A 23,196-nucleotide genomic window follows, 5' to 3' on the forward strand; every position below is an offset into this window, starting at 1 on the left:
AGAGTGCTCGAGAGTACGGATGGGGCTGCTGAGAAGTAACCCAGTTCTGTGAGGGGCTCTGGGCAATCTCAGGACAGGAACTAAGTTCTTGTGCCTACCAGTGACGGCTCGTCCCATGGGTCTGGCCGTGTAAAAACACAACTAGGAGCAGAGTAACTGAGCAGCCCTTTGAATGCCCAAACACTACTGCTCTGTGTGCACACCCGAGGTGGGGATGCAGAAAAAGCTCGACCCTGCTGATGTTGCTAGGTACCCTCACGTTCAGAAGAGAAGACACAGAGATCGCTCTTTCCTCCGCGTATCCTACACCAGGGCCAGGCTTGGTGCCCTTGAGTACAAGGCAACAGCCCGCCCAAGAACTGCTCCTAAGTTACCTGTGTAAGCTTTAGGGTTTCAAAGGGAAGAAAAGTCACCAGAAGTGCATTCTTGCTATTCAGAGACCTTGATTTGTACCATCAGTGAATGCGGGAGCTCTGAGCTCTGCTTCTCTTCTTGGTAATAGTGATAATTTTGCCAAAGTAAATCTAAAGAAAGAGTGCATTCTCCTTCAAAGCAGGAGGAAAAGACGACAAAAAGAAGACTTCAAAGGGCCGTACCCTCTTTGATGGCTTTTCTAAGCCGGTGGCTATTACTGAGAGCACACATGCACTCGAACAGCACAGCAACCACGATGCTGCTGGCGGCAGCTGGATCCCAGCTCCTCAGGGCTGCTCAGCAATATTGTTTGCTTTTAAGAAACTTTCATGTGAATGACAACAGGAGCTCCTGGCTACGCAGCGCTCCGTATCGATTTTACGATGTGCCAGCTTGCAGGCATTTCATACAATGCAGACAAGAGGCATTTCGCTGTCTGCAGGGTTAGATGCTCAGACCTTTCCCTCCACTAGCTTAGGCTTCTCCTACTTAAATTGCAGGAGAAATCCTTTTAGTAGGAGCAAGACTCTTACCATTTCCTGGCAAGCTGTTGAATGTGAATAGGTCACTTGATCTTGCATCTCCTGAATTTAATGGTGAAAACATACTCGCTTTCAGTGACTGTAATACCACGCTTTTGCTATTTCCTTTCGCAATGCTTTCAAAGCTCCATCACAGTAGTCCTTTGCCTCGAACAGGGGAAGCAATGAATAGGTCTCACACAGCGCTGCCAACATCTCTCCAGCCATGTGGTTGAAATTCTAGATGGTGCCAGGGCCTGTGAAAGCTGGCGGCCTTGGCCTATGTGGTCCTGCTTCTGGCTGGGAACCCACAACACTTTTGTCTGTCATCGTTTTGAGAGCTCATTTTGGACCAATTCACATTGTTCTTTCATTTAAATAAACAGTTATCAATATTGGGACATTATTTAGCTCCTGGAAGAAAAAAAGGGGACGCAAGGTCATGAGACTTTCCCGCAGCAAACCCGACCTCTCCTTATTCCTTTAACCGGCTTCACAGGAAACAGAGGGCGCGTTTTTTTGCAGAATGCTTGTCCTGTTTAATCCCTGCTGAGTTATATGTGGAGTCAAATGCCAGATCAAAAGGAGGCCCCAGCAAGTGAATGTTGCAGGGAAGTCTCCAGCTGCCAGGGTCTCTTCCAGGGACAGCTGTAGGCTAATGGACAGGCTATCTACAGGGCATTTAGGGCAGAAGCAGCAATAGAATGGGGGTCTGGGGTGAACAAAGGAAACCTTTCAAAAAGATGCAAAGACAGTGGGAGCTGAAGGCAGAGCGTGTCCGCTGAGCTGCCTCTGCCTTGCACAGAAAGGCCAAGTGGCTACGGACACAGGGAGCCTGTGGTGCCGCGGGCAGCGGATCCTGCTCTGCCCCAGCACGGGCTGCTCGCCCCGGGATCAGAGCGCGGACAGATGTGGGGGCTGCTCAGTTCTCACTCAGTTAGCACAACCCTCTGGGACAGTTAGGAACAGTTTCTTCATGTCAGTTCTAACACTGGCAGCTTTCATTTGAGTGGGGAGAAAGAAGTGGAGAATGGCAATTTGTACATCAGCCCTTTGCTGACCGAAGAAATGTCTGATGACTGTGGAACGCCACACTTGAGAACTCATGCCCTGAAAAGACTTTTTTCCAGAAAAACTTGTTTCATAGGCTTCTCTAGGAAGCTACAGTGCTCCTTCCACAATCTCTCATCTGGTAAAGCACGTCCAGGTCTCCTACCAGTTTCTCGAGCACTCTCACAGCTCCAGCGCACGCTGCCCGCAGAGGGGTGTGCGTCACTGTATGTCACTGTATGCCACTGTATGTCACTGTACGTCACCTCCCACCAGCCAGCCCATCTCCCAACACCCTCCAGCGCATGCAGGACAGATCAGCCCCAGAAGAAGGAGGGAACCTACCCGCAGGGTGACCTGGTATCACGAGGCTGTTGGTAGGTAACGCTGGTGGAGGTGGCAGCGTGGGTGGGGTGGCAAACATGGCCGGATGGTGCTGGTGTTGGGTCTGCGATCTGAGAGAGAAGTGCGAGGTAGCAAGATTAGAGATGGAGAGGGGCAGAGCTGGGCCGGAGGAATGGTGTGGAGGAATCTGGGGAGAGAGGTGTTTCGGGAGGCTGATGCTCGTTGCACTGCTAGCACTGCTGCTCCGGCTGCGGAGAGAGAAAGACGGGGGAGAGGGGGGAGACAGAGACAGCGTGCGTTACAATACAAGACCGGAACAGTGCAAGAAACGTGCTACCAGAAACAACGCCACTATGTAACACGGATATCCCCAAGCTTACGTTTTTGTTTTTCTTAATGACACCAGAGACAGTAATGAATGTTAACGAACTTCTCCAGCAGGGCAGGGTGGGGCGGGGGCGCTCTCAGCGATGCTCCCTCCCCTCCTCTGGCGGCCGAGCAGGCCACAGTCAGAGCTCTCTATGGGACACGGATGAAGGCCGCAGGGGCAGCAGGGCTCTGCACCTTTATCTAGGCTGTGTCTGTCCTTGTGACCACACAACACAATCACTTAATTCCCTCTTTCTTTTACTCTGGGTGCAGAGAGTTGCGTAGTGTGAGTGACGTGGGGACCAAGTTGTATCTGCTCTGTGTGCTGTGTGGTTATATTCACACAGTCCTGCAAACTCCTGCCATGTTAATAAATTATTCTCATAATAACCCTGTGTTTCAAATATTTTTCTATTATTATTACTCCACTGTAGTGATCTAAGTTTTGTGAGGTGAAAGGCAATATCGCTGCAGTTATTATTTAGAGTAATTCCCACAATACCAGTATTTCTTGTAATCTAAATCTTCGAGATACCTTGAATAGTCTGAAATATTATTAATCATTTATACTGGGGTGGCATTTGCAGGGTAAAAGCACAAGAGAGCTGAAGTATGCAGGATACCATGAAACACACATTAATGATGGCGGCTCTCTGTATTAATATTTTGACCCTTATGCAGCCAGGTATTATGTTTTAAATCAGTCTTCTAATCTTGTTTAACAAGCTTAATTGTGGTTTGGGAGGTAGGGCATGTTTTCTGTACCAGCAAAAAGATTACAGGAGTTCCAGCGGACTGGCTAAACCCTTCTCTCCAGAAACTCTTTCTGTACCATTTTCATCCATCCTGCCTACTGGACGGGGGCAATTTAAACAGCGAAACTAAGCCTCCTGCCACACCTGACCACGTCAGACTGAGCCAGAGTTCTCAGCCCACATGAAGTCCTGTTCTAAGGGACACAGCATTTTTTGATACAGAAATCCCTCTTCTGATGCTGGTGAACCAAAAAACTGTGATACCATGAACAAACCTTCAATTGAACTTTTACTGAATATGAAACAAAGGAATTGCTCGAACTCCAAACACCTTAAATTTCTAAGGCAAGAATTGGCTGGCCCAGGCAAAACAGTGCAAAACTCCACGAGAAAGCAGACCTAAAAGAACTTTACCCCATAGTTACACACGTCTTTCTCCCAGAGGGGGAACACTTACCACCACGTTTCAAACGCAGCTCCCCACCACGGCTGGAAACTCCAGCCTGGGAGGTCAGCACAAAAACGCCAATAGCCAAGACATGAAGCACCTTACACAGACAGTAAGAGTGTCACCGCCCAGCAACTTCTACCCCTTTTGAAACACGTTTTGTCCCGGCAGCAGCATCAGGATGACACAAGTGTCTGCTTCTCATACCTGATATTATTGAGTCCGTTGTGGGCCACCTGGTGATGCACTTGGTAACTGAGCGGCGCAGGGATGTGACTCGGAGGCTGGGTGCGAAGCTCAGGTATTAACTGAGGCTGTGACTGTGGCCGAGGTTGAGGCTGTGACTGTGGCCGAGGCTGCGGCTGAGGCGTGAGCCTTGGTGGTGCTGGTGCTGAGATCACTGGCTCCTTCTTCAAGAGTGGGCTTGCTCTGGCGCTTGACGTGGGCGCTGAGGAAGTCGAAGTCACAACGGTAGCTACCGGCTGGGGGCTGGGGATGGGCAGGGTGAAGGGCACGTCGGTGCTCAGCTCCCTGCTCCGCTCTAGCCCAGACACCTTTGGGACATTGGCTGCTTTCGCTTCTGGCTTGTCATTCAAGGTGGGACCTTATGGAGGAATGAGAAGAACAAAGTGCATGCTAAAAGGCCTGCGTTTGCTTCTCTGCTTGGTAGAACACAGGCCTGAGAAAAAACAACTCATGTTTCAGCTCGTGGGAGCATGGTGGGAGCACTGCTGCTACAAGATGGATACGTGTTTGCCTGTCTGTCCTTGACTGGCCAGTCTACAGGACTTGTTAGCACATAAGAGACTTAGCTCTCATTAAATGAATGCACACTACAAAGAACATATAGCTTTGTGACTTTTGAACACTGGCCCAGGCTGCCCAGGGAGGTTGTGGAGTCTCCTTCTCTGCAGACATTCAAACCTGCCTGGACCCCTTCCTGTGGAACCTCAGCTGGGTGTTCCTGCTCCATGGGGGGATTGCACTGGGTGAGCTTTACAGGGCCCTTCCAACCCCTGACACTCTGCGGTTCTGTGATTCTACAGCACAATAGGAGTGTGAATGTGTCTCAAGTTGCTGCTACAGTATTTCCTGCTCCATGTAATTTTTAAGGCTGATAACGAACTCATGAACAGCCCTGATCATTAAGACATTTCATTTTCTCAATGCTCTTTCAAGGTAATCTACAATGTGTTTAGGCTCAGCTCCAGCTACACCGCACTGTGACCCAAGCACTAATGATTAATGACAACCCCACCTGGCTTCCAGGGAGGAGGCTCCGGGGCTGCTCCTGTAGCAGAGGAGGGGTCACCTCTGCAGGGACACTGCCAGTCCTGGCCACACACTTGTGTGGAACAACAGAACAGAGAAGGCTTGAACATCCAGCCAGAAGTGTGGCAAGCACTAACTGCAGTCCGGCTCACCGTGAATACTGTACACACCTCTGTGCACAGCGCATCAAAACTATCACGAATACCACAACCTTGCAAAATGCACTGACAGTGAGAATTCCATACGGACTTACTTCTCCTATGATGCCAAGTATTTATTTTTTTCCAAAATAAACTAAACAAAGCAGCCCAAAGGGTTAAAAGGCTGGAAAGGAAAACCAGAGGAAAGGAGAGGTATTTCAGTTCAAGCAGTTTCCAAAAGGTCAAAGACAACCGAAAGGACCAACATGAACATGATTAACTCGCACCGTAAATCCCTTTTCAACGTAATCTGTGTATCCTTGAGTGCACATATATCTGCAATTACATGAAAAGCTATTCCTGGGTTACGACAACCAGCGTTGTCCGTGTGTTTCACACGCACACACCCTGCTGTGCACACACAGCACCTCTATCTGATTCTGGGATACATGGTTTCACTACCCACCAGAACAACACGTGCTGGGGGCTGTTTGCATTTAGCTGGTTTGCACACATGCAAGAGACGCTGCCCACTCTCCTCAGCACGCTCCCAACATCCTCACAAACAGATTCCACCTTTGAAACTTTCCCATCTCTTCAAAGGACTGAGCCAGTTCCTGATGTAGGAGGTGTCAAAATAACGAAAACCACACACCACGAGCTAATTCTGGCCATGCAGACGCTCCACCCCAGCGCTGTGAACGCAGCCCGTGCAAGGCCAGCGTCCTCAGTGCCGCAGCTTCGACGTCTTAGACACCACCACATCAGCATCAGACGCACGGGGCACAGTGACGAACCAGCCCGCGGCACACCAGCCCGCGGCACACCAGCCCGCGGCACACCAGCCGGCGGCACACCAGCCCGCTGCACACCAGCCCGCTGCACACCAGCCCGCGGCACACCAGCCCGCGGCACACCAGCCCGCTGCACACCAGCCCGCTGCACACCAGCCCGCGGCACACCAGCCCGCGGCACACCAGCCCGCTGCACACCAGCCCGCGGCACACCAGCCGGCGGCACACCAGCCCGCTGCACACCAGCCGGCGGCACACCAGCCCGCTGCACACCAGCCCGCTGCACACCAGCCCGCGGCACACCAGCCGGCGGCACACCAGCCCGCGGCACACCAGCCGGCGGCACACCAGCCCGCTGCACACCAGCCCGCTGCACACCAGCCCGCGGCACACCAGCCCGCTGCACACCAGCCCGCGGCACACCAGCCCACTGCACACCAGCCCGCAGCACACCAGCCCGCAGCACACCAGCCCGCTGCACACCAGCCCGCTGCACACCAGCCCGCAGCGCACCAGCCCGCGGCACACCAGCCCGCAGCGCACCAGCCCGCTGCACACCAGCCCGCTGCACACCAGCCTGCGGCGCACCAGCCCGCTGCGCACCAGCCTGCAGCGCACCAGCCCGCTGCGCACCAGCCTGCTGCACACCAGCCTGCTGCGCACCAGCCTGCGGCGCACCAGCCCGCTGCGCACCAGCCTGCGGCGCACCAGCCTGCTGCACACCAGCCTGCGGCGCACCAGCCCGCTGCACACCAGCCTGCAGCGCACCAGCCCGCTGCACACCAGCCTGCAGCGCACCAGCCCGCCTGCCGCACGCACACTGCCCGCCTGCCGCACACACACTGCCCGCCTGCCGCACGCACACTGCCCGCCTGCAGTACACACACTGCCCGCCTGCAGTAAACACACTGCCCGCCTGCCGCACGCACACTGCCCGCCTGCCGCACACACACTGCCCGCCTGCCGCACGCACACTGCCCGCCTGCAGTACACACACTGCCTGCCTGCCGCACGCACACTGCCCGCCTGCAGTACACACACTGCCCGCCTGCCGCACGCACACTGCCCGCCTGCCGCACGCACACTGCCCGCCTGCAGTACACACACTGCCCGCCTGCAGTACACACACTGCCCGCCTGCAGTACACACACTGCCCGCCTGCAGTATACACACTGCCCGCCTGCAGTACACACACTGCCCGCCTGCCGCACGCACACTGCCCGCCTGCCGCACGCACACTGCCCGCCTGCAGTACACACACTGCCCGCCTGCAGTACACACACTGCCCGCCTGCAGTACACACACTGCCCGCCTGCAGTATACACACTGCCCGCCTGCAGTACACACACTGCCCGCCTGCCGTGCACACACTGCCCGCCTGCCGTGCACACACTGCCCGCCTGCAGTACACACACTGCCCGCCTGCCGCGCACACACTGCCCGCCTGCCGCGCACACACTGCCCGCCTGCCGCGCACACACTGCCCGCCTGCCGCGCACACACTGCCCGCCTGCCGCGCACACACTGCCCGCCTGCCGCACGCACACTGCCCGCCTGGCGACGGCATCTTCCTCCGTGGGATCAAGGCAGCTCCCCACACGGCTTCGGGCTCCGCTGGCGCTCTCGCCATCGCACCATTCCCCTCTTCAGCCAATCCATCAACCAACCAACCAACCAAGCACTCGCTACATGTAAATTTAGAATGTGAAAAGAGAACAAATAGAAACACATGAACTATATTTACCAGTCAAAGATGTCTGAGGGCTTGTGGTCTCAAACCCGCAAATAACAGGAACAGAATTTCCGAACACCAGTGTTTGGCTGGCAAGTACAGCCAGTCCTGTACTCTCCAGCACCTTATACATCTTTACAGGTCTGACACAATGTCTGGAGGTCCTAAATTACTCCTTACAACAAACATAAGGCTAACTCACATGTCAGAGAATTTCTGTTTCAAATACGAGTTCATGCATCACAGGTGCCCTGGTTTTGAGACATAACTGGACTTGGTTCCAACGGTATTTAGAGTCATAAAGAATTTTTTGTAAAATCAAATTCTCATTGCTCTTGTGCACCATTATTTTTTATAATGCTACCTATGTTTGTAAATTTTCCTCGGATTTCTTTACTAACAACTGAAAAATTGTGATTGATCAGCCAAGCCAGTGGCGCCCACAGGCGCACGCTGCAGGAAGCGTACTCACGGCGCTAGAGCCCGCTGCTTTTCAGGAGCCACCCATTGAAAGCAACCGAGTTTCATTCTTGACCATAGGTGTCCTGAGAGCCTGTCGGCTCTGTCCATCCAATGGGTCTCCTCCTACAGCATTAAACTTCACAAGTTCCTTCCAATTGACCAGGCTGACTGCTGGCCACATACAGAAATATCCCCAGGAAAGAAACCAAATATGCCCTTTTCGGCAAGGTGGATCAGGTTTCCTTCAGATCCTTTCATAAACTTCAGGACTTCGGTTCCTAATCTAGTCCTTCAGAGCCGACTGATCCAGAGAGCTGGGCACGACCGCCCCAACAAAAGCACAGACCCACAAGACCACACCACAACGCTCCAGAGGCAAAAATGCGTCTATTTTTACCAAGTCCCTGAGTAATTTTCATGCTTAGTGACAACAGGCTGAGCCAATTTGCCCAAGACTTGACAGTCAGCTCCAATAATTCAGCCTTAATTAAACGCGAACGCACGTCAGTTCAGCTCGTCCCCTCGCAGGACAGGTGACATTTGCAATGACTGGCGCTGGAGCCGCGCTGCAGAAGCCGGGATCACCCCGCCGCCCTCCACCACGCGGGCGCTCCCCTCCCCAGCACGCCGACCTCGTCTACTTCCTAACCCAACGCTTTGCACTTCTTCCATTGAGAGGTTTTCTTAAACCAACAGATAGTGAAGCACGTCTGGATCTCACGGGGATGAACAACAACTGCGTGTGAGACAGAGCAGAAAGGACTGAATCTGCTCTAACAAGAGAAACAAAACCAACCTGGGATTAGCACTTCTTGCCTCCTTGATCAACTCATTTGTCATTTGGAGCGTTGCAAAATTTCGGCCTCCCTGTGCCGTGGGCTACATCACATTCCAATTTAACCAGATAGAGATTAATATTTTTAACGCCTCTTAAAAGCACAGAGAGCTTCAGCTACTGCCGATGGAAATAGGGAGAAACAAGAGTTAAGCTTAAGGGAAACCCCAAAGTCAACTCCAGTTGATTTTGTTGTAAAATGTGTTTTTCAGGAGGAGTTACCTGAACCTGAGAGACCATGAGCATGGATACAACATGAAACCTCAGTGAATTCAAAATGTGCGACCGGAATAAACATGCACTGCCCATCCCCATGGTTGCAGGGGGTGACGCTTGTCAGCGTGTAGCTACACACCACTGCAGGCTAAATACAATGCAGGAAGCCCTAGACACAAATTAAACCTTTCTGTCACAGGAATTTGCTTTCAAGCTGATTAGGAGTAGCTCAAGTGCAAGGAATTAAACGTGTAAAGGCTGCTTTGAGAACTCCAATAAGCAGTTACTGCGTTATACAAACAGCACTTAGGGCAACAGCAGTTCCAGCCCTGCCGCTTGCTCTCTGCGAGCTGCTGGTTGCTGCCGAAAGGGGACTGTCAGCACACGTGCAACGCGATTGAACGTGATCTGATCCTGCCTGCACGCCTTTCCTTTGTCTCTTGAAAAGAAGCGCAGTCATTCAGATGTCTTTCTGCAGTCTCCCTTGTATTCAAAGGGCAAGGGGTGATGTGAGAAGGAAATTCCTCTCCTACATCCATCACTGACATCTTTACCAGTGGCAGTCACCCAAGAAACACAACAAGCACCAGCTGCAGCCTATCTGTCCACCCCGTGCACATCCCCAACAGACACCAGCCAGGCCGGCTGGGACGGACGCTGCTCCGCATCGACTCCAGCAGGAAACACTTGAGAAGCAGCACCCCGGGATTTCAGGGACACGCGTGGCGAGACGCGCAGTACTTCAGTGGGCTGATGAGTCCCAGAGATGAGTTCTGAACCATTCGCATGGGGAATGAGTCCAGACAAACGTGATTTTACAGACGTAGGTCAAAACCAAGAAACAACTAAAGGAGAGTATTCAATGAATTTCAGCAAACTTTATTTTTTTTAATTGAGCTTTTAGAGTGCTGCGTGAAGTATTGTGGACATGCAACATGTACAAGCTCAAGGGAGAATAAAGTATTTTGCACCGGCAATGACAGCACTGATGCTGGCAGAGTGCTTACAAGTGAAAATCAGTATTTAAGTGCTAATTCTTAATCCTCAGCTGGTTTTTGCTTTTATATGGATGGTTTTTTCATTGCATTTCAGGAGGGTACCACTATTTAAGACATTAAACGATTAACGGGGTCTCCAAAGGTGAGGCAAGCAGAGCTACAACACAGAAGCTACCCAACACATGGGGCACCTGTTTCCTCCACCCATTTTAATGCAAATCAGTCTAAGCCATAAAGACCTGCATGCGAAACCACTGTCTGAAGGCTCCATGGTGTTTAATGGGAACCATTTTTAACATCAATGCAAAGCAAAGGCCAAATTTCCATCGTGACAGTGGCAAACTGCACACACGAGCTCACGCCAGAAACTGCTCTTCCGTGCTCCCAGAACGTCACACACGGGCCTCTCACGGATCTTCCACAAACGACTGCGGTTTGTCCCACAAGGAAGCCGAGCCTAAACACGAACGCTCCGCCCGGCTCCGACGCGCGGGGACAGCCGGGCCGTGTCCCCAGCACCCGCTCCACCGCGCCGTGAGCGCCGAGATCCTTCCACAGCCCGCTCCGGATTCGGCCCCGTCGCCCAGTCCATTTGCACAGCGCTGTCTGTCTCATCACACCGCCTTGCCACAACCCGAACCACCCTCCCAACAGCTGCCACTATCAATTACTCTCCCAGACAGCCCTGACTATCAGGAAGAGAACTGGAGCGAGCACTTGCCAGTTTTAATAAACTGTGTTGCCCAAGTCATTTAACCTGCTGGATTGCTGGATGCTGGGGCTGTAACGAGCCTTCAGCTTCTCAACCTAGAAGAAAGCAACAGTGACAAAAAGCTGTCAGCTTGGTCCTCAGAATTAACTTCCAAGGGTGTCTTTCCCCCAGACTTCTGCTTTCTGAAGCACCCAAGTTTAAAAGTAAAATATCTTGAAGTCATTTTCCTAATGTCACGACAAGGAAAGCATCTCACATCTTTAACACGAAGCCAGCGACTCCCGAGAGCAAAGCGCTGCGGCGCCGCAGGGTCCTCCCGCCCGCAGCACGCCCGAGCGGAGCGCTGCTGTCCCCGGGGCCCTGTCCCCGGGCCGGCCCCGCGCTGGTGACGCAGCACCGGGACGTCCTGAGCGCCTCCAGGGCTCTGTGCCCACCGCTCCAGCCTGCTCCTTACACCCTCGGTACGATTATGGTTTCTCATCCAACTGAAAACCCAAGTGTGATAAATTCACATTTACTCTGGTACTTTCAGGACTGGTAGGAAAGATTTCCTAAAGGAACATTTATTTAAAATTAAAACTCTTCCATCCAGATCATTGTTTTCTGTTTGTGGTTCACATATATACCAAGATATCTGTTAATGTTAATAAAAAAAGGTCTATTGTCATTAGGATTAATTTGCACTTCCACTAGAAAGCTTATGGGACTCTGCAAATCAAAAAGAAGATTCAAAACAACTATGCTAAATGTTTTCCTTGGCCAGCGACACAGATAAGAGCCTTTGTTGTGAGAGCTCGCAGCACAGAGGGATTGCCCCCCTCTCCTAGAAACCGAGCGCAACAGCACTAAGACCTATGGACTTGACACTGATTCGCTGCTTTATGGTTCTTTAATGGGATGCTTTATTTCTAGAGATTTGGGAGCTTTCCATGCTCTATCCAGGCCTGTTAGCTGTCAGCATGCATGATGACGCTCCAAAGCTGCAGGAGCTGAATGAAAATGGGTGCCAAACACCAGCACTGGGGCCAGACCATAAAGAAGGAGGATCACCATTCAAATCCCCCCAAGTCAGTCACACTACATTTTGCTAGCAATGCTGCTTCTGGCAACATTTCAATGCAAAGCTGAAACTGGATTTGCAGCTAAAGCACCTAGTGTGGATGCTGGCGTTGTAATGAGATTGAAAGTTTCACGCAGGCTTTTAATCTAGGGCTATAATGGTGGATCAAATGCCGCAGGGTTAAAGCTCTTCAGCGCGGCTCCTAAGCAGATGCTGGGTGCCTAAAAACCGGAGGCGAAGGAGCCGCTCTACTGCCCTGGCCGCAACACGTTACCAGCGCTCCCTGCAGTCACTCACTAAGGGTGCGTCCGGCTCTCGCGGTGACGTGCAACGCCGCGCTGCACACCTGAGCCGAGCGACAGGCCAGCGACACCCCAGATAGCTGGGAGCAGCAACCCTCCCAACAGGAAAGCAAGCAAGCACAAACACTCAGCTCCAGATGTAAGCTTTTCAACAGGAAAAAATGCCATATAGCAAGCAATCCTATGATTTTAATTAGTCAAACAAGGGCAAATAATAAACCATCAACTACTACATTATAGGAGAAAATGTACTGCTTTTGCTGTTTGAAATACATATTGATTCCCATCTAGCCCATGAGTTATTAATCACTCCAATTAAATCATGAATACAGGTCTTCATGCTGAAATTGAACCCCCACCAACAGATCGATCGCTCAAACCTCCGAGAGCAATGGCTGCTCAGCACAGCAGCGCAGCTTGCGAGGGAGGGCTCCGCGCGCACCGCGTCCCTCGCGCCCTCCACACGCACCGCGTCCCCTGCGCCCTCCACGGGCACCGTGTCCCCCGCGCCCTCCGTGTCCCCCGCGCCCTCCGCGCGCACCGTGTCCCCCGCGCCCTCCGTGTCCCCTGCGCCCTCCGCGCGCACCACGTCCCCCGCGCCCTCCGCGTCCCCTGCGCCCTCCGTGCGCACCGCGTCCCCTGCGCCCTCCGCGTCCCCTGCGCCCTCCGCGCCCTCCGCGTCCCCTGCGCCCTCCGCGCGCACCGCGTCCCCCGCGCCCTCCACGGGCACCGCGTCCCCCGTGCCCTCCACGGGCACCGCGTCCCCCGCGCCCTCCACGGGCAGCGCCAACGCACCCGGAAAAAGATTTTAGAACTATTATTTTCAAAATAAACAGACATCTGCTTAGAGTTACCTAATCCCCCCATCACAGAGGCAGATCTGCCAAGGTCACATTGGAGACACGATTACATTTTTTCACAATTTGTTATTCTAGCAAAGCCCTGATAAGATTGAACTATTGAAGTTCACACTGGTTTAATTTCAAGAGGTTAAATGCCAAATCCTTTTCTTATTGCTACAAGGAAGGGATCTGCCAGGCTGCATAATACCCTGTGTGGGCTAAGACAACAATTTTGTTTCATCTGCACAGTCTTATGAAGGTTTAGATTTTATTTTTTTTTTAAATGACATCACAGAACTCCAAATTCCCAAAGAATCACTTAAAGTGAAATCAGAAAGCGAGACTGCTCTGGAGGAGCGCGAACGACCTTTCAGACCTTCCAGCCCGGAGAAGTTAAGTCAACAGCTGGCTGAGAAAGCGCATTTGCTAACCAAAACCAGAAAAAGGCAAGAAAGAACATTCTCGAACACCAGATCATCTCTGCTGGGAACAGGAGACGACCACCCCCACCAGCCAAGCACACGCGAGGTCACAGGAATCCTCACCCCTGCCCCGGAGACAACCGGTGCCTGTGCTGGTGCAAGGAAACGAGGGCCCCTCCAGGCTCCGGTGTCCCCAGCTCCGCTCACCTCCCACGCCCCCCAGGCGAGAGCCCCGCTCCTGCTCGCACCCTCGCCTCTGATCGCTGGCGCCTTCACGCAGGCCCGAGCACCGGCCGTCCCCTTCCCAGGGAAACTACTGGCAGCCAATTAAATGGTGATGGACCCACAACCCAAGGCTCATCAAGGTGAGTCCACATCAAACTCTTCAGGCTGCGGACCTGTATGTGACGAATGTGCCATCACTGCTTCTTCCCCTGGCCAGGTCACTGCCGGGTATGTCCAAGCAGTCTTTGCCAAGGCTCACCATACGTGTGGAAAAATGACACCGAATCAGGCAACGCAAAAAGCAGCAGTAGAGGGGCAGCACTAGCGGTGGGATCTCACCAGGGCTCTGCGCTGCCAGACACAGGAGTAGCTTGTACACAAGGGAGGGACCTTATCTATTCCCCACCGCAGCACAGGCAAAAGCAGCCCAGACAACAGTTTCCTTCCTCCCTAAAGGTCAGGGCCTGCCACTGGAGTTAGAAAGGTCAAATCAGGTTGTGATCGCTAGTCTGGAGTGTGATATGCCCTACTGACGTGAACTGCAGTAAATCAGCTCAAAATCCAACATCCTACACTCATCTCCTGAAGGAGAGCTCATCTCTGTCTCTGCTAAACAGGAACTGGAAGGAGTGACTGACCATGCGCAGATCGGCAAAATCCTGCCTTATTTATTTAAGTCCAGCCCTCGTAGTTCAGTAACTTCTGTCACATTAGCGCTAATACGCTTATAATTTGGAAAAACAACGCTTGAGATGCAGCGCTTGCCACGCGGGGCCAGCGCTTTCCAAGCAGCAGCTCCCCAGGGCTGCCCGGGCACGAGGAGGCGCCGTCCAGGCCGATCCCACCACTGCGCGCAGCAGCACTTCCTGCTCCGAGCCAGCATGCTCAGCTGTTACGTTTTGTAGCCGTGCCTCTTGACATCAGCTTCGTTGAGGATCTCGGGTCAAGGCAAAGACAAACTGGAAGAAGAGAGTTTCCTGCAAGCTCAGGAGCAGTAAGTTCTCCCACCTCGCTCCTATTTGCATGGTCAAAATCCAGCTCTAAAGCTGCTGTAATGGCTGAAATTAACAGACTGAACACATTCAACAACAATTCAAGTTGCATTGTAGATTATTAAAATATTTAAAGGACAAGCCACAAGTTGTTAATCAGGGAACATTTACTTGAATGGTGTGTGCCCTTTGGATTCGGTCCCTATGGCAACCAAAGATGCACTCCAAAAGGAAGCGCTGGAAGAAGCATGTCAACAGCATCGGGAAGCCAGACGGCCTTTTGCTTTTTAAGACTGAAAAAGTCCACTCTTCCTTTAAACACACCCACTATAACTAAAACCGGACTGCACTGCACATGCTGTGCTGAATCACACGTATTAGCTACTGATAATAACATTTTTATGATAGGAGTTTTTCTTCAGTTTCTAACTTCTCAAACTTTGAGAAATTGAGATTGTGTTTCCACTTCCCCTATTGAAAAAAGTTGCATGAAAATCTTCAGAAAAATCTTTTCTGCCTCACCTGGTTCAACAGGAGACAAACTGTGAGCATGCACCAGCAAGTGCAGGGCACATGTGCAGCGGCAAGTGCAGGGCACATGTGCAGCGGCAAGTGCAGGGCACATGTGCAGCGGCAAGTGCAGGGCACATGTGCAGCGGCAAGTGCAGGGCACATGTGCAGCGGCAAGTGCAGGGCACATGTGCAGCGGCAAGTGCAGGGCACATGTGCAGCGGCAAGTGCAGGGCACATCTGCAGCGGCAAGTGCAGGGCACATCCGCAGTGCCCTCAAGAAGGAAACTGAGGGGTGAGTCACCTTTCCTTCAAAACAGTATGGAGCGAGGGAAAGAAAAGAGCACTTCACTCCAGGGCAGAGGGCGAGCCCTTGAGCGCCGTCTGCATGCAAAGTGCAGCTGCCAAGCCCCCGCTGCCCTCTCCTTCGATGAAGTGCGAACTCTTCAACGGGCAGTAGGAACTTTGGAAACACTTTGGTGCTGGATCTGCTTGAGGAAAATGTTAAGATCTGGCATCTAATAAGATCTAACAGAGGAACACTCTGTTGCGCATTGCAATGGAATCACACCCTGTTAATGAAGAGGTACTTTGAATCTCTTCTTGCATGAGGGTTTATGGACGTGGAAAGAAATCTTGGAAGGCTGGAGGGTGCTGGATGATGCTGGATGGTGCAAGGCCGCCCGACAGCTGTGCCGGCAGCCCGAACGCCCAAAAGCCGTAACTCAAGACTTGCAAACCCAAACGCTTGCTCTACGCTCCTCCTCCCCATGACTCCTCAGCGTCCCTTTATATCCACTGTAGAGGCCCTGCAGCGACTTTTAGGTATCAGCACAACAGTTTCTCCAGGGCTGCTGGATGGACGTGGTACCCTCAGTGCCAGGTTGTCAGGGCCACAGGAGACACTGGTCCCCCACGTGCACGAGGGCTGCTCACCGTGGTGAGGGGGGGTCACCAAGCAGAGCGCTCACTGCGCCACCCTTGGTTTCGTGTTTCCTGGCCATGGGTGTGCGGCGAGCCCAGCGCACAGCACCGTGTCCCCGCGTCACCCTCTGGGCTGGGACGGGGCAGCCACTGCCACAGCACCAACCTCTGTCTTGGGCAGCAGGCGACCACAGACTCAGACGTCTGCAGGGATAATCACAGGAATTATTTCATACAAAACTACTGCACGTGTTTATTTCAGTATTGGGTGAAAGAAAGGGACAAGTATCTGGGCTTAGCCTGCAGATACTTTTCCAAGACAGTAATTGCTGCGTAATTCATATTCTTGTTTTCACATGTTTGCCACGTGTGCCAACAATCCTATTGAATTCACTGCAAGATTTTCCTTCAAGTCCTCTCCGTGTCAGTTTTTCCAAACAGCAGAAACACAAACAAGCAGAAGGTGCTAAATGGCAACCTGGGCTGGGCAACTTCCTGTAATCCCAGATTCCTTCACATTGGAAGGGGAAAGTGAGGCCCAAGCAGTTACTGAGAGTTTCCACTCCACATGAGCACAGCAGACAACATCTTTCGCTCATTATCTCTGCACTTCCCTGCAAGCAGTACTCTGCCAACTCAGTCCTCGGGTCTCTACCCAGAGCCACCTGCTGCCCACCAGCTCCGGATCACAGAGCTGGAGGAGCGCTGCCCTCTACGCAGGCTCTAGGGTAAGTACCTGCAACTGATGGGAAATCTCAGCATAGTTGGGAACAATTTACAGCTCAGACACCAAAGAGGCTGACAGAGAGAGTCACAGCAATGATGCAAATCCTCAGCCTCTGAGCAATGGTTTGAGGCACCTTTTCTCCTATTAAACTAACCGGAGATTACGTAATAGATCCTTGCAGGGAGGGGAATCCTTCTTTTAAGAAATGCGTTTGATCTAATGGACCCTAAATGGTTAATCAATCCAATGATTACAAACAAATTGCCTCATCTCCAGGCAGAATCCAAGTTTTGGTGTCACAGGTTTTGTTTTTGAGGACACCATACGGTTTTGGTTTTGAGGACAACACTCTAAACTGCCAGCGGTTAGTTTCAGGGAACCACCTCCTCCCACATCTACATATTCAGTTCCAAAATCTATCACATATGTTGCGTGCAAAGTGGCTGAGAGCTTGATTCAGCTCTGACAGCATGAGAGCCTCCAGCCCAAATAGCTGGAAGTAATGAAATCCACACCATCCTCCGATTCCTCATGCTAACAGCAAATTGACCTACACTGACTTTGCACTGTCAATAGTGGAGAACCTACTCAGATCCATAATCACGGTTATAGACAAAATGGAAGGGGGATCAGTTTCCTACATGTCCCAGTTTCAGCATGCTCCTCCTTCGGCCTGAAGTAAGGATTCTAAGCCTAAATCTAGCATGTTGCCTTTCCACCAATTTTCTGCTGTAACCAGAAGGCAAATGGTGAGCCCTGTACAGCTCTCAGGCACAACGGCACCGAGGAGCACAGATGACGCTGGGGGACCCGGGGCCAGAGCAGCGCAGGAGAGAGCAAACCTGCAGGGAACACCGCACAGCACCCTCAGCCCTGCCTGCTCACCTCCCAGCCACATCAGCTTTGCTTTGCTTGGTACCCAACCAAACTGCAAAAGCATCTCTTCATCTCACACAGACGTACGCAGGTGTTTTTTCCCAGAAGATGCAAAACAGTAACACTGGTCCATGTTGGGTTTTGGGACCTCACAGCAGTATAATTTTCATGTGAGAAATGAAAGCAATAGTGGTTTTGTTACATGTCATGCTCACAGCTAATGGAAGTGACTGGACTATCACACTTTACCTTACAATTACTCCACAAAGTGAAATTAGGCCAGGAGAGACAGCGCAGACATGGGAAGCAAGGAAAACCACAGAACAAGCCCCGTACAGACGGTAAGCGCTCCCGCGTTTCCAGAAGCCCTCTCCCAGCCCTCTGTTGCGCAGGCTGGCTCGGCTGGGCTGGCCCGCAGAGCCTGCGCTCGCCAGAGCTGCCGGGCTGCTGGAGGCCCAGAGGAGCTGCTCCAAATGAGAACGTTTCTTCCCATTAGTCCACTAAAACCAAAGCCAGAACTCCCTCGCGCTAGGTGTCCCATGTTTCTGAAAAATCCTGGCATCTTCTAAGACCAAACACAACCAAGAGTGGCAGGAAGGAAGAAAGGACAATCGCTATCGTGGAAGCAAGACAAAGGCCTCTCCGATGCTGGACCACGTCTCCAGGGACCCACAAGACAAACCCACCCTCTGCCCCTCTTCCCACAGCAGCACAGAACAACTCCCCTGTTACCAGGGCTGCATGCCGGTAAAGGTCTCCCTTTCCTTCCTCGCTTAAGGAATTTCCCACCCCTTAATTTTATAACCCCCCAGAACATTTAAATGTTCAAGAGTAATCTGAACAGAGTATTAATGCCTTGAGCATTTTATGCTATACCAGAGGAGAAGCAAAAGGGCCCCATTTAATACCTACCGGCAGCATTCCCTGTTCCTGCTCTTCCCTTGCGAGTCTCCAAAGGCAAACTCTGCCGCAATGCCCCAGCCCTCGGCTCTCCCTTTTTAAGAGCAAGACGGGCTCCTAAAGTAAACCTTGCTGGCTGACTGGAACAGGTGGTGGGAATCCCTTAAAGGAGACAAAAATAATTTGTAACTAATAAAAAGAGAAGAAAATTCTGATTCCCGTGGTTCTGTAAGGCACCCGTGGGAGTCACGGGGATGGCAGGCGTGCCCGTGCCCCGTGTGCCTCGGCGGCTCTGGTGTCCCCGCACAGAGCTGTGGCACGGAGAGAACGAGCGGCCTCCACGCACCTCTGGGATGCCGAGCAGCGGGGCGGCTCTGCCTGCTGGGGCGGGATTCTAGGAAGGCTCCATCAGCCCCAGAGCCTGCGCGGCCAGGCCAGGGACCAAGCCCATCTGCTGCCCTGGATGCTGAGATCCAGCTTTACAAAACCGGCAGAAGCCTCTATCTTCTCCAACATACAGAGCACTTACAGAAACCATTCAACAGTTGAACAAGTTTTGTGACAGAACAAAAAGCTGGACCTGCAAAACCACCCTTGGGGCTTTGCTTTTATTCCTTAACAAAACTCTCCCCTACAATAACTTTCTGATCCTTAGTCTCCAAGAGAAACATCACAGTATACGGAGGCTAACAAAGCACCTTAACCTCTTGCTTCGTAACGGCGGCCGCGGCGGGCTCGCTGCGGCACTGCAGCTGCAGCTCCGGCTCCGGCAGCGGGACGGCCGCTCCTCTCCTCCCCGCCCCGCCCCGCTCCGGCCGCCCGCCTGCCCTTCTCCCTCCCTTAGCGCCGGAGTGAAGAGGAGAGGGGTGACAAGCAGCAAAGGCACAGCCGAGACTCGACACTGAGAATCAAAGCACCCCTGCCGCGTTCCAAAGTGCTGTTATGGCTGCTCCCTGTGTGCAGGGAATTAGGATATGGTCTCCAATCCAGCTACGAGCAAAGGAGGCAGAGGAACAGATGTGCTTTCTGCAAAGACCTCAGGTACCACTGCTCTTCTGTATTAGTTGGCAAGCACAAGGTACAGAAACACCCATGGCTAAGAGCAACTGCTGGAATCCAGGCTCATCTGAATGTGGTCTAAGGGATGCTTCGCTACGATGCGGCCCAAGCAGTTGTTTGTTCAGTAGTTAAAGGAACGGGTATTTATTCCTATGGAGGAGGACCAGGAAATGAAACCTGGACTTGACTCAGGTCTTCTTCCTTTCTCATACGGGTTTCTTTCCAGAGAGAGGGTGGCGGGGGGGCTTGAATATTCTCCATATGTGACTTCCTTTTCCTCCACAAGTGATATATAGAGAAAAAGGTCTGAAGTCCCAGCAGCCTTCTACAGATACGCCACATTCTGGAGCTCTGGGCTTCGACTTATCTCTTGGTTTGTCTGTATCGGTTTACCCTGTTCGCCACCTTCCCTGCAGTCAGCTCGAGATGCACGAGCCCAGCTCTCCCCACGCACAGCAGCCGACGATGGCTGCGTGGGCCTCCGGTGACATCCCAGCCCTGGGCAGCTCTTCAGCAGCCGGGCCCACTGCAGTGCCACAAAGTCTATTTAGTTTGAAAGCCCACAGTAACTGGCACACACCTGTGCGCAGTCTGAAACAGCACAGCAGCATTGACACCCCTTGCAAAGAACCACAGCGACATTCATCACTACATGGTCAAGCTCCACAAGTCACATACCAGCACCGGCGTCCTGGAGAAGGACTCTGGCACAAACAAGCGTCCACCTCAAGCACCTTTGGGGTATTCAGCATGTTGTCGCTGCACTGAATTAGTTTCTGACCAGAAAAGAGAACACTTTCTTCAGTTATGCTGCAGAAATGTTTTCTTTATGGTCGAACTTCAGAAATATTCACCACCCAGTATCGAGGTTGGTTTTTCTAAGAGCTAAGGATCATAAAGTAGCCACGTGTTTAAACAAGAGGTCATTATCCACCAGCTCCAGGGTTCAGTGCAAGCTTCTAAGCAAACAGCAATTTGAAAATAGAGCTGTTAAAGCACTAACAGTAGTGCAGAGTAGTTTAAGTTTCTGTTTTACTGATTTTTTCTGGCTAAGATTCATAGGGCTATCAAATTAGCATCTGGATATCTTGTTGAGAGGAGTAGAGTCAATAATCTAAACAGGCCCATTTCATTTCTCTTTACTGCTGCAGTCGTGTGAATCATCGATACTCGGATCTGAAGGCAAGGGACAGGAGGATAATGCCCTGCAGCAGATGCCAAACCCCTATTCGTGTCACACAGCACAGTCCAACAGATGAGGTTTGAAAACAGCAATCAGAAGGAACCGTTCTGTACTCAAGATGTCGTAATACCAAAGGTTTAATATTAACTTACTGGTTCCTGACACAATTATACAAAGGCAGATTTTTTCAAAGGCGCAAAGTCAGCAGGAGATTAAGTGAGGGTTTAATCCAAACCTTTGAAAGCCTTGTGACCACCCAGTTCACCTGCACCGCAACCTGCAACTCTTCAGAACCAGCAACAGTAGCAAATAACATTTGTGACTTAAATAAACGTGCTCCATTCCCTCTTTGCAGAGAAATCTGCTTTATCCAACACCAACCTCAGCCCCCTCAGCTGCATCCACCCCACGTGGCAAGGAGAAGCGAAGCTCCCGCACGCCCGTCCCTCCTCTCCCTCACCTCTGGACAGCACAGCACTTGCAGCACTGGTTTGTGCTGCGATCCACGCTGCCACTGCTCAAACCCACAGACGGAAGGACAGATGCCTTTCCATCCCCACCTCTGGAAAGACGAGGATGTGGTAGGAAAAGCCCCGCAAACTGCCCTGGTTCCCTTTGGAACCAGAGGAGAACAGATGAGCAGCACATTTGAAATCAATCACAGCAAAACCCACTGCATTGTTCTCTCCTCCCCTTCCTTTTTCCCCGACCCCTCGCTGCAGAGCTCTCACTGAAACCTTTGTGGCATGTGTATTTTCCTGAAGTTGCTGGGGCCAGAACGGTACAGCTGAGACATTCACAGAAGTCAAAGAAAGTGCAGCGCCAGGTTAGCGCACAGGGTACAATAGTTCCTTAAGAGCGAGTGTCTCCCCCGCCACCCCCTGCTCCCAAACCTTCCGTCTCTAATGAGCCTTTGGTGTCTGTCCACAAAAAACAAACATCAATCAGGCAACAGGCTGTTCCTTTTCCCCCGTTGCTAGTCTGAAATAACAGTCATCCCCCGCTGGGCTGGGAACGCCACTTCCCTCTCCAGCACACATACGGATAATAGGGGGAGGCGAGGAAGGGAGGAAAACCCGCTCCAAGGTGCCAGAATACACAGCGAGCTGTGCCTTTCAGAGCCAGAGAAAACTTGGGAACACAACAGCTTTTGATTCCTCCTGCCCCACTGGGCACGCTAATTATTTAATAGTTGGCTCGTGAACTCGTGGCGGTAGGAAGGGGTGGAAGGGAAATCAGGCTTCTCCCTCCCTGCCCCCAGCCCCCTCCTTGCTCTGGCAGAAGCGTGTGTGCGCACATGTGTGCACACGTGTGTGCGCGAGGTGCCAGGCGTGGCCGCCAGCCTGCTCCAGGCCGTGTCCTCCCTCCGCCGCTCCCACGGGACCCTCCTTGTTGGCTGGTGAACACGGCGGCTACGGACAGCGCGGACGGCACCTGGATCAAATGAGCGACGGCGCACAGAACGCGCCCTGTCTGCTCTCTGTTTGGAGAACGATATTTGTCATGTATTACGGCGGGGGGAAGGGCACTTTGGAGTTTATATTGGATTTCAACAGAGTTGGAAACTGAGCAGCAAATCAAACAGAGACTGGCTTATGATTTGCAATGAGGGCTTTCTAGGTGTCTGAAGCAACACTTTGGAAGGAGCGTGGGGAAAAGGAGAATGTAACTACATCTCATTTGGATGGAAAGGACTCGCAGATGTTAGGAATATTTTTGATCAACAGCTTTCCTGGCACTGCTTGCGGTGGAATCCACAACCTTGACGGCTAGCTGAGTAAGAAAGCGCTGGCAAGCTCCTGCCTACACGCAGGCAATTTGCAATGCTGCCAGTCAATATTTCAGTGAAAACAAAATTGCAGGGATCATATTAAAAGAGGGGGAAAGGGAAAATAAAACATAATAAAAACCAGCCTTCCCTTTTAAGAGAAACTCTGGTATGACCTGATGGGAAAGACCCTACCGTACCAAAACGCGCTCCTGGTTTAAAACTAACGGCTGTGATGGGAGCCCGGCGGCAGCAAAAGCAGAGGGGGCAGCACCTGGACCGGGTGACTGACACAGCCTACCAGGGGCACCTAAGCTCCCTGGTACAGCTCCCACCACCACCC

At 52.2% G+C, this 23,196-nt stretch overlaps 1 protein-coding gene across 27 annotated transcripts in view; it reads right to left on the reverse strand.

Annotated features, from left to right (window-relative positions):
* The window catches only part of FBRSL1 (fibrosin like 1), a 464,112-nt gene that overhangs the window by 23,242 nt on the left and 417,674 nt on the right, over positions 1–23,196 (reverse strand). For 18 of the 27 annotated variants that reach the window (XM_071816110.1, XM_071816112.1, XM_071816118.1 and 15 more), the window contains 3 exons: positions 18,856–19,005; positions 4,110–4,506; positions 2,331–2,578 (listed from right to left, as the gene is read on the reverse strand). In XM_071816110.1, the coding sequence (XP_071672211.1) occupies positions 2,331–2,578; positions 4,110–4,506; positions 18,856–19,005 (795 nt within the window). The remainder of the gene's footprint in view (positions 1–2,330; positions 2,579–4,109; positions 4,507–18,855; positions 19,006–23,196) is intronic. The other 9 variants (XM_065851291.2, XM_065851292.2, XM_065851307.2 and 6 more) reach the window with 1 other exon arrangement.

Source organism: Patagioenas fasciata, chromosome 17 (genome assembly GCF_037038585.1).
Source record: "Patagioenas fasciata isolate bPatFas1 chromosome 17, bPatFas1.hap1, whole genome shotgun sequence".
Taxonomy (NCBI): Eukaryota; Metazoa; Chordata; class Aves; order Columbiformes; family Columbidae; genus Patagioenas; species Patagioenas fasciata.